Genomic DNA, 12,363 nt, shown 5'->3' on the forward strand with positions numbered 1-12,363 from the left:
CATAATAATGTATTATGTTTATGAGTGATGGATGGTGAATCTCATATTTCTGTATTCATGGTTTTTAATTTAAATCAAATGTAGATGCACAATGAAAAAACTGTACTCACTAACCTGTTCATCCACTGGACAAGCTGTTCATCCTGTTCTCGACGGAAAACCTCATGACTCTCATGGACAACATGCATGTTCTCATTATCGGCCATTAACTCCCTTATTTTTTTTGCAACCTTGACATAAGAAAAGAAAGAAAAAACATTAAAAAGGGAAATAAAACTCAGATGATAGTTCAAGTAACATGGCCACGGTTAAAGCATACCTCATCTAAAAAGAGTCGCGGTAAGGGGGTTCTCTTGTCCAGTGCAACAGCAACCCTTGAAGCTATAGAGTATCTCCTGAACCATGCCCATTTGTGTGTCTCTGCACAGCATGGCAGAGTATCCAACTCAAGGTCACAAGCAAGTGCCACCAACACCTAAAATACATGGTTACAACATTACTTTAAATATCCATTGGGTACTTGTGTATTATAGCAGCGCCCATCGCATCGCATACCAAAAGGCATTCGATGGTATGCGATGCGATGCGATGCTGCGCGATATTGTACAATGTCATACAATTTTAAAATTGTATGACATTGTACATGGCATACAATGCGATGCGATTAAAAATTGTATAAGCACCCTAATGGGTGCTTACAATGTTAAATGCACCCCCACGCCACCCCCCCCCCCCCCCCACTATAAACGTGAACCCGAAGCGTGGCGAGCGCAGCCAGCCCGCGAGGGGCGGCAGTACGCGTCCTCCGACCTTTTCATACCCCCACTATCCACGTCGGCGTGGAGTTGAGAACAGAAAGTGTGGTGAGCGCAGCGAGCCACCGAGCCCGTGAAGGTATCCGCGTCCCCTCGCCACGCTTCGGGCTCGCCACACTTTCTATTCTCAACTCCACGCCGTCGTGGATAGCGGGGGTATGAAAAGGTCAGAGGACACGTACCACTGCGCTCGCCACGCTTCGGGTTCACGTTTATAGTGGGGGGGGGGTGGCGTGGGGGTGCATATAACATTGTAAGCACCCATTTGGGTGCTTAAAAAGCACCATTTAGGGTGCTTATACAGTTTCACCGCATAGGGGGCAAAAATCGCTTCGCATGCCATCGGGTGCATGGCATGCGATGCGATAAATACATTGCGCGATGAACATCGGGGGCGCCGCTATAATACACAAGTACCATCCATTGCACCAGCTATTTCTTTTACAGGTTTATTAATTAAAATAGCAGTAATCTTTATTGTGATGTTCAGAAAAGTAACAAAAACACATAGAACTATAGCATTTTTATTAGTTATTTATATAGCACCTACATAATACACATATGACATCAGTCCTTCCCCATCTGGGTTTAAATTCTTTTTCTTTACCACACATTTTATTTTTGTCAAATGCTGGTTTATCTACCAGCAGGTCATTGGAATGTGGGAGAAAATTGGAGAGCCCAGAAGGAATGCTGATATGGGGAGAATATGCAAACACCACACACAGAGGTCCCAGGTAAGAATCAAACCCGTGACGCTAATGCAGCAATGCTAACCCGTGACTCTAATGCAGCAATGCTAACCCGTGACTCTAATGCAGCAATGCTAACCCGTGACTCTAATGCAGCAATGCTAACCCGTGACTCTAATGCAGCAATGCTAACCCGTGACACTAATGCAGAAATGCTAACCTGTGACCTTAATGCAGCAATGCTAACCCGTGACTCTCTAATGCAGCAATGCTAACCCGTGACTCTAATGCCGCAATGCTAACCCATGACTCTGCCGCAATGCTAACCCGTGACTCTAATGCATTAATGCTAATCCGTGACTAATGCATTAATGCTAACCCATGAACTATAAACTTCAAGAGGTATATGAAGAAAAATTCCAGATGGTGATTTTGAAGGCACTTGATGTGGATTACACAGATGGACACTGCTACAATGCTTTATGGATGATATGCATTTTAGTAGTGCAAACAGCAATGCAAATGTTGACATCTACAAGTCTACACTTGCAAATGACTCTTATTTTTTTTTCATTTTTCAATACAAAACTTGAAATGGTAGGTGTGGGTCTAGTGAAGCACACAGCTATCCACTGAATACACTGTAACTGTGGGCTCATTTATGTGTACTCCTGCTCTCAATTAACCACTAAATAAAGCAAACCCACCATAAGCAAGTCATTTACAGCCAAACCAATAACCCCATTAGCTGGCGGTTTTATAAGGTCAATTAAAAAAGAATAAAAAAATAACCCCATGGGCAAAAAAAAGGACATTACCTTGAAGAAAGGACTATGAAGTAACTGCTTTCCTCCTCTTACAATTGGATCTTCATATTCAAATTGCCTTTGCAACGCTTCAGGGAGGCCCTTCACCAGTGCAGCCAAAGCACTGCCAGTAAAACTCTGAGACCAAAGACATAGTCGCACAAAACATTAACATCTGCATGACACTTTCAATTAAACTCGAGCACAGTAAATAAGCCAAATTCCAATTCTTACACTTTGGTAATAAGGATACAGTGGCAGTGATGAAGCACATTATTGTGGCAGCACAGCTGCCTGGCCTGCTAGATATGATTTGTGGGAGGCATTTGTGTGTATGAAGAAGTTTAAGTTTCCCCTGAATTATGTAATTTAGCCTTTATGTATATTAGCTGTCACTTACATGGACATTTATAAAACATCCTCATTAACTATCATCCATTTGTTATTCATAAAGGTGTTGCAGGCCATTTAGAATGCAGATGTTGCCTCTATATTAATGAGGCGTCTCACCATCTTCTCCCTTTTCCTTATAATAACATCAGGTAATAAGTTAACAGTACATAAAAACTCCTCTGCCCATTTATATTTTAAAGCCTTGGGTAACATTATAGTGAACTATTTAGTTGGAATTAAAAGTGTAAAAAAAAATAAAAAAAATTACGGTACTCTTTACCTAGAAGGGCGCCCGCGATTGGAATCGCGGGCGTCGGGGGTAAAAAAATCGCGGTCATCGCGGGTAAATCGCGGGTACATAAAAATCGGCTGCCCGCGATGACCGCGATTTTCCCATAGGGAACAATGTTAAAAAGGATGATTGACCGCGATTTTAATGTAAAATGCCTCAATGCCCGCGATTTTACCATAGGAATCAATGTTAAATGGGCTACAGAGCCCAAATAGGCACAATTAACCCTTAAATGTCCCCCCAAATTTGTAACGCCACCCCACGATCCACGCCAACCCGAAGCGTGGCGAGCGCAGCGAGCCCGCGAGGGGCGGCGGTATGCGTCCTCCGACCTTTTCATGCCCTACTATCCACGTCGGCGTGGAGTTGAGAATAGAATAGTGTGGCGAGCGCAGCGAGCCACCGAGCCCGAAGCGTGGCGAGCGCAGCGCGCCCCGCGAGGGGACGCGGATACCTTCACAGGTAAACGCGTCCCTTCGCGGACTTCACAGGTGTCCGCGTCGCCACGGACACCTGTGAAGCCCGCGAGGGGACGTGTATAACTGTAAAGGTATCTGCGTCCGCTCGCCACGCTTCGGGCTCGGTGGCTCGCTGCGCTCGCCACACTATTCTATTCTCAACTCCACGCCGACGTGGATAGTAGGGCATGAAAAGGTCGGAGGACGCGTACCGCCGCCCCTCGCGGGCTCGCTGCGCTCGCCACGCTTCGGGTTGGCGTGGATCGTGGGGTGGCGTTACAAATTTGGGGGGACATTTAAGGGTTAATTGTGCCTATTTGGGCTCTGTAGCCCATTTAACATTGATTCCTATGGCCAAATCGCGGCCATTGAAGCATTGAATGTAAAATCGCGGTCAGCACAAAATTTAACATTGAACCCTATGGGAAATCGCGGTGATCGCGGGCATCGCGTCGCGGCCGTTAATGTACTGCCCGCGATGCCCGCGATCACCACGATGGGCGCCCTTCTAGGTAAAGAGTACCCATATTACATTGAAAAAACAAACACCTCATACCATTGCACGTGCTTCAATGTCTCCATCTCCAAGTAGCCTATTAATATTAATAGACTGTCCAAACTCTGTGGTAAGAAGCTTTCTCAGTCTCTGCAAGGCCCACATCCTGTGACTTGCGGCTACAAAGCAAATGATACAACAGGCATATAAAAGGTAAATAGTGATGACCGACATGATCATCGGGTACAGTAAAAGTACAGCAGAAAAGATACATAAATACCAGAATAAATGAGATCAGTATTGAAGAGCTTACCAAGAGCACTAAGCTGAGCACAGGCTGCAAGAGATGCAGCCAGCCGGGGAACAATTCCCCTATTTGAAGCAAAATTCAGCCGGAAAGCCAAGAGACAAGTGACCAAATCCATAGACGGACAGGATAGGATGCACCGATCTGACAGGAGATCTTTAGGACCTAAAATTAAATTGTACATTACATTAAAAAATAAAAATAAAGTTTCTAGGCTATGTAAATAGTCTTATTAAATAACAGAATATGAATGAGATTACAGGCACAATAACCCACCTACGTTAGGTTAAATGAATGAGTAGGTCCTTACCTGCAGCAGGCATGATTGGATAAACAGTGAATCGCCAGCCCCAACCATTGACTGATCCATCGCTGATAAATTTCCACTTCAACTCATCACCTGGAATTCGTAGCTCACTGGACCAGTCAGACCACTCACGGCCTAGTGTATATTACAAAATGCATTTTAATACATCTGTGTTACGTATTAAGAGTTTATTTGCATATCCATGACTGACACATATTATACATTTGGTCAATTTTACGATTAGCAAAAAAACTCAATCAAAATGTTCCTATATTTTGACATCTAGGTATATGGATATGTTATTCACAGCCATGGTTAGTGTTTCAAACAAATAAACATTCCCAACTAATAATCTAGCACTTTCACCTCTCCAGACTTTCCAGAAAGTCAGGGCTGCAATAAGCTGTACAAGCAGGTTTGGTTGACCACATGAACCAATACGAACCAGCAATGATAGACCAACAGACAGAACTGGGATAGGTATGTATTCTGGCAACCATTCTGGTATCCAAGTTTTTTTCTTTTTTCTTTAAAGCATTTAAAAGGATTACGTTTGCCAAGTGTAATGAAATGACATGGAAGCAGTCACATGGCATATGATGTGACCATTGCACCCACCCTCTCTGCACCCTCATTCACAGCACAAATCTTTTCTATCCTGTCAATATGTGAACATAAAAAAGCTCATAGACTATAAAAAAGCAGATAACTTTAAGATGGAGACTACAGATGTGTCCACATAAACCTATCCTGAAATCACTGCAAACAGTCACATTTATCTTAGCCATACCAAAACACCCATCCTAAGTAAATTGTACACTAGAAGTCAGGGATGGGGAACCTTTGGCCCTCCAGCTGTCCATATCCCAGCATTCCTTGTTACAGTTTTGCTATGTGGCCATGCTACAACTGTTGCAAGGCATTCTGGGATGAGTAGTTCAACAGCAGCTGGAGGGCCGAAGGTTCCCCATCCCTGCTATAAGTGAACAAAGATGCAGAACTGAGGTAAAAGTAGCACACTGAATTAAAAAGTAGCAAAGAAAAATGGGAAAGTACCCAATCTAGGTTATCCTGGCAAAAGTCTAACACAAGTGACTCACATCATACATCATTATGCTCCAGCTGTAATTTTTGTAATATCCTTTGCTTGCAATGCAACTAGTGCAGTGTACACATTCGATTTAGACTATATATAGTAAAGATCTGTACTATATATAGTCTTGCTTTACTATTTTTCTACTCAATTTCTATGCTGCAGGGCCGCGCATTGGGCTCAAGCCGGGATCGAATGCAGCTGTAAGCCGTTCGATTTTGATTCGTTTCTGACTATATAAGCAAAATCGAATAGAAAAATAGTTAAAAGCAAACCATTTGTATGGGGCTATATACAGATATAGCCATATCAAAGCGCTCATCAGTGATGTGATATGGCCGCAAGTGACCATTTGGCGCAAGTTGCACCCGTGGCACTATATTGCAATGCTGTGTCGCCTTGTGCCTTTCAATGAGCCGCGGGTGTGACAGACTGAGCTCTGATGAGCAATACTACATTTGTTTATATAAGTGTCACATATCAAATGAATCAGTGCTGTATCCTGGACCTCTCACAGGACCTGGCAACTTACTCTGACCAGGTGTTGTCCGTCACATGTTATATTGAGGCTAGTTGTACACATCTGTGCATGACAGACATCAGCACCATTATTGACTGTAAAATAGGCCAGATCACATTATCTGAACAAGTCCTACGGAAACATTGATCCTGACTGTTCATCTTTTTTGTCTGACCTGATGTTGGAGAAGGAATGGGGTTCATCAAGGTGACTACATTTCTTTGACTGATGTCCCAAGTGCATCCAAGATATTAATTTGGGTAGCATATTTGAAACTGAGGGGGGATTCAATTTGTGCCATTTTTGCAGATAGCCATCATCGAGACATCTCAGCCTCCATTTCTGTTGAAACTTCTGCAAAACGTTTCTCAGCTGGAGTGGCCAACTGCACATTTCTATATTATTAAACTAAATTTGCCTGACATAAATATATATTTTCTATAGTTAAAAAAATCCAGTAGATATTTTTATTTTTTTTACTTCTTGCTGAAACTGCAATGGCATTTCACAACTATTACTCAAGCTTCTACAATCTGTGAAATAGACTGTTCTCTTTGGTCATTCAAAACCATCCTAGAAACCAAACTAGAGATCATATTCAATCAGCACAGTTTCCACAATAACTGAGGACATAATATGCTACAAGGCATGTGTCATTCATGTCCACTGGGCAGGGGGGGGGGGGGGGAACTGGTTTGGTTAGCTTTCCAACTCTTCTAAAAACAATTGTGGACATACTCATGCATCTCTTCCTGCAAGCCAGTAATGCATTGCTTTCTCTTACCAATCCTTAGCCTCTCCATACTGAAATTCATAATAGTTTGACTCCAGCAGACTGTTCCATTCAAGTTGTACCAAGGACCCATCAGTTATTTGGCTGGCTGAAGACAACAGTAACCTACAGTACAGTAATCCATTCACATGTCCTCATCCTAGTGCTAAAATTCAAAAGAAACCTTTGGAATGTGGTTCCCACTTAAATGGTCTTTGCTTGAGCAAGGAACTGTAGAGAAGGGAGGAAGGGTCAGAGGCTCTTGTTTGGAGTATGTCAAGTGGAGGCCTTCAACTTCCATGCTTCATTATTATGTATTTCATCTAACATGAATACTGGACATACATTGCAAAGCAAGTCTCAAGCAATAGGTTCTGCTGAACAATCCTTCCAGTTCTGGCTTAAGGCCATCCATGGTTGATAAAACTTACAACCTCAACAAACAACTTCTGAGCCTATGATAAAAAGTGCTGAAGCATATTCTGCAATGACTCCTTGAGACTTGTTCACTCCTTTCCCTAATGTCTAAGCTAGCAAGCTGATGGATTCAGGAGTAGTGAATTATTTTGTGGACTTTTGTGTGTTTTAGAACTTCCAGCACGCTAGCTTTGATCTAAACCTACATTATTAAGTTCTCCTTTTTGCTGATTACATTGGGCTTCAAAAGGGATCCATTTCCAGTTGTATCCCTTTCCAAGGCACAGAACTTGCTCTTATAAAGGTTTGCAGACATTTCCTCTTCCTGCGTTCATCTGGACTTGAACATAGTAACATTAGACTCTACTGTTAGTCATAAATAATTTCTCCTCATCCTCAGGTTAACAATGCCAGGTCTAGCGCTGTGCATGTAACAGACACAATATAAAATCTTTTCCAGGTGGTATGGTTGCCAACCCTCCTCAAATGGATGTTCCCTGACCTCTCTGATGCAAAGAAGAGATCCAAAATGGTTTTGGTTTCCATCCTCACACTTGATGTTAGTGCTCTCCTTTGGCAGGGTTTTGGCAGAAGGTTCATGAAACATTACTAGGCTCCCTCTTCCTTTTACTCACTCCTGAGCGTTGGATTAACATTTAATGAATTTACACAATTTAATTATTTTAAGTATTCACTCTTCAAATCTTTCATGCGTGCATTGAGAGACTATAACATGCCTCTGGAGATTTTCTGTCTCAATCCCTTAGAGATATAGAACAATTATTCTTCTGGAAAAAAAGGCCATTTCCTTATATAGACTTAAAATGAACTCTTAGTGAAAATCAAAGCTTCTTAAAAATACACATCACCAATATTTTAATAAAAAAACTAAATATCAAAACAAAATTGCATTTGGTCTAATGCTCGCATTACTTTAAGAATAAAAAAAGCCCATCAGGAATTATGTGTTGTAGAAAAGCAGAAACCGCATGTTGTGGCATATTGTACCAGAGCAGTTAAAACGGAAATTAATCCTCTCTGAGTTCTAATGTCTAATATACTGCATCACTTCAGTTTAGCTGTATATGGGGAGAAAAGCCTTAACCATGCCTGAAATTAGCTGTAGTCAACTGTATCATTTTGTTTTTAGAAGATTAACAATCTTGGTCTCTTAGTTACTGTATCTATTGCATTCATTCATTGGACGTCTTCCATGCTGTTTGGGGATTAGTTGTTGGTTTTGTGAATACTAGAAGATTTAAGTGTTTTACATCCGTGTATCATCTCATTTCTTACATAAATCAAGATTAGGCATATAAAGTATATAGAACTCCCAAAAAAAATACTAAATTGTAATGCATTTTTCCAATTGCAGTTCAAATACTTCTCAATAAAAATACAGAATTTGAGCACGGTACAGAAAAGTGTGTGTACAATTTCCAGGGTACAATAAAAACTATTCCTACAGCCTATAAAAAATTAACAGTAACTTATTGTAATAAAGGGTGGCCTGAGAATGATAATACACTAAGGGGGTTATTCCGATTCATTCGGAAAGGCACAATCACTCTCTGACTGACAAAACCATACGCTCTGCAGGTGGGGCTGATGTAACATGTGCAGAGTGAATCAGAATAACCCCCTAAGTGTAGTCTACAGTCTGCAAAGCCACAACATTAAGGGCCAGATGTAACAAGCGTAAAAAGCTATAAAATAGAGAGGAATAAAACAACCAGCCAACCAACTCTTAACTCTTATTTTACATGCTGGGTTTGAAAAATGGCAGTTTGGAGCTGATTAGCTGGCTGTTTTTCGATCTATTTTGCCACTTTATACATTTGGCCCTAAGTGATTTTCTACTATGTATGGTCTTACATCAGTAATAAACATTGGAAGCCTGCATGTACAGTACTTGGACATTCCAACATGACAATGATCCAAAACACAAGGCCAAGTTGACCTGTCACTGGCTACAGCAGAATAAAGTGAAGGTTCTGGAGTGGCCATCTCAGTCTCCTGACCGCAATATCATTGATTCACTCTGGGGAGATCTCAAACCTGCAGTTCATGCAAGACAGCCCAAGAATTTACAGGAACTGGAGGCTTTTTGCCAAGAAGAATGGGCAACTTTACCATATGAGAAAATAAAGAGCCTCATCCACAACTACCACAAAAGACTTCAAGCGGTCATTGATGTTAAAGGGGCAATACACGGTATTAAGAACTTGGGTATGTAAACTTTTGATCAGGGTCATTTGGGTAGTTTCTGTTGTCATTAGGATTTAAAAAGAGTAAACACAGTTGTTTGACAATAAATGGCTTCACCCAACCACTAACCATGAGTGAAAGAAAAGTTTGTGAGTTATCATTCATATTCTCTGACAAATAGCCAGAAAACCACAACCGCATGTCAGCTTAGAGAAAACAGGGTGTTCAAGAAATCCAACAGTTTCCTCCAGAAGGTTCTTATAAACCACACTCCCAGAAATTATGGAAGAAGGTGGACAGAGGCCTAGATCATCAGGGATGAAGTGGCTTCTCTGCTGTTGGGAAACATAGGCCCTATTGAGGAATTTAAGATGGGTTTACTGAAGGGAGGCGGATTGAAGCTATTTTAAAGAATATGTGTTTCTTCAACAGGACCATATATGTAGGATAACTAGGGATGTCCAGCCTCCATCAGGTTTCAAGGTGATGCATTAGATTCTCTTGTGGTAGAATTATGAGTTGTTGATTGAGATTCCTAATTCTATATCCTAATATGTTGTGTGGGGCCAATAAAGATAGGAATTGTTAGCCAAGATCTGGGAGGTGGCACCTGTATATAGGTTTCGGATTGCTTCGGAGAAGGCCTCAGGGATTCCAAATGTTTGCAGTTTTGCCCTACCTTCTAATCAATGCAGTGATATCACTTTCCAGGTGACATGGACTTCCACCCACTGTTGCCTTTTGCTGATTCTCCTTCAGTTTCATGCTGACATTACATGCATTCACCATTTTGTACAACACTTGCATGCAAAGAATATCTGTATATCCACTGATAAATATAATGTAAAAACAAAAACACATGACTGAAATAACAGTGGCCCACTGTCATAAAAGCTCACAAACTAATCTTCAGTTCTTAAATCCAGGGAATACGGTTTGGCACTTTTCAAGAAAGTGGGCAGGAAGGCTTAAGGTTGTTGCCCATCAGATTGCTGTATGAAGTCTATGGCACAATGCAGAAATGTTGAATTATCTACTTACATCATTGTTAAAAAGTACAGCTTTCATTGTGAATAATGATACTTCCCTAAGGCTATCCACCCTTCTTATATCTTGCCGTTAGAAGGGTGCATTACAACAATTGGGGTTTGGAATATGCCATTATACCCATTTTAACTATTATTGCCAGCACTGTTTTTGCAAATAAATTTGAAAGTCTGACCTTATTGACTCCTTGATAAGGTGCCCACAAAAGGAGCGTTTTAGGCTTGCAATGCGCACATTGCATAGGACAAGAAGTATGTGCTGCAGGTACGTTTTGGACTAGATCACATCTCATCTATTTCAAAACACACATTGCTTTAGTGCATTGCATGCATTTTGAGCTAGATGTGATCTGTTCTAGTCCAAAATGCACAGCGTGCATCACACCTTGTGTCGCCACCAATTTGTGTGAAATTCTAAACTACATGATATTTTTGGATATTTGGATTGGTAATTGGACCTTGCAAAGCACTATCAGAACACAAAGAGAGACCTATACATGTGTGCTTCTGTAAAACTACAATAGGTTTATCTTACTATGGTACAGAAACATGTCCCTAGCAGCCCTGATTAAACTATGGAAAATTCAATGGTATTCTATATAAAGCAAGAACACCCCACAAAGCGAAAACATGGGCCTATCACTAGCAAATATACAGTAGTATAATATACACCCGTAATGAAGAGGCTAAACTTGACAGAAAAAAAGGCAATATCAAACTTGTATGGTAGAGTACTAACCTTACAAAAATAAAATAAGCAAAGAGCATTGTGCAATTATAGTAATTTAACTAAGCAGAAGGCATACTAGTAAACAAGAGCCCCATTATAAACTGCACAGTGCTACAAAATAAAGAGTGATGGTACTGTATCATAATTATAGAACTGAGAAAAACGCAAACATAGATGACAAAAGCAATATGTATTTGGGAGAGAGAGAGAGAGAGAGAGAGAGAAACTATACAAAGTAATTAAAATGGTATGCAGGTTGATGCTCAATATTAAAAATCAAATTATACAAAGAGTACATGCTTACACCAATATATATATATATATATATATATATATAGCAATCCCGGAGACATGAGTTTCAGCGTGTAGTTTCACAATTAATTTTTCTTACAAAACCAAGTTCAACCAAATTCTACAAAAACACAATCCAAAAGCAGCTATCTTTGATTTACAACACAACTACACATTTAACATACATGAGTGAATGGTGTATCAATATTTCTTAAATATTTGCACATCACCTGATCGGACAGACACTATCCTGTTGGCCCCATCCATTATGGTAAGTGGGTCATGACGCCGCTCTGTAGAACACTGGCGGTCAAATTCTACTCTAAGCCCCTCAGCACCTAAACAACCATAGAGAGAATTTGAACACAAATACATACATATGAGCAATATAAAATCAATACAAAGAACATACTGTAAAACAAATGGCATTACCAAGCATACAAATACATTTATAAAAAAAAACATACAAGGCAATGAAAATACATTAACAAGTTCTTGAGTTTTAAATTAGTTGCAACTGTAGCGTAGCGGTCTACTTCTAAAGTGGGTTTGCTACTGAAGGATGCACTGGAGCTAAAAGCCTCACTTGACAGGATCTGTTTTGGTCCAATTAGTTAAACCTAAATAAAACTCACTTCATAACACATTTCAAATGTATCATCTGAACACACTTGAAAACAGTATTCATTGGTTCTGTGTTATATACTGTATAGGACATAA

The 12,363-nt window shown here is 40.6% G+C and overlaps 1 protein-coding gene across 5 annotated transcripts in view; it reads right to left on the reverse strand.

The window, feature by feature from the left end:
- Positions 1 to 12,363, reverse strand: part of HERC2 (HECT and RLD domain containing E3 ubiquitin protein ligase 2) — a 212,299-nt gene that overhangs the window by 34,701 nt on the left and 165,235 nt on the right. For all 5 annotated transcript variants that reach the window (XM_083168587.1, XM_083168588.1, XM_083168589.1 and 2 more), the window contains 7 exons: positions 11,874 to 11,981; positions 4,570 to 4,701; positions 4,266 to 4,424; positions 4,013 to 4,131; positions 2,326 to 2,451; positions 320 to 475; positions 115 to 230 (listed from right to left, as the gene is read on the reverse strand). In XM_083168587.1, coding sequence (XP_083024713.1) covers positions 115 to 230; positions 320 to 475; positions 2,326 to 2,451; positions 4,013 to 4,131; positions 4,266 to 4,424; positions 4,570 to 4,701; positions 11,874 to 11,981 — 916 coding nt within the window. The remainder of the gene's footprint in view (positions 1 to 114; positions 231 to 319; positions 476 to 2,325; positions 2,452 to 4,012; positions 4,132 to 4,265; positions 4,425 to 4,569; positions 4,702 to 11,873; positions 11,982 to 12,363) is intronic.

Source organism: Crinia signifera, chromosome 2 (assembly GCF_055691185.1).
Source record: "Crinia signifera chromosome 2, ASM5569118v1, whole genome shotgun sequence".
Classification (NCBI taxonomy): Eukaryota; Metazoa; Chordata; class Amphibia; order Anura; family Myobatrachidae; genus Crinia; species Crinia signifera.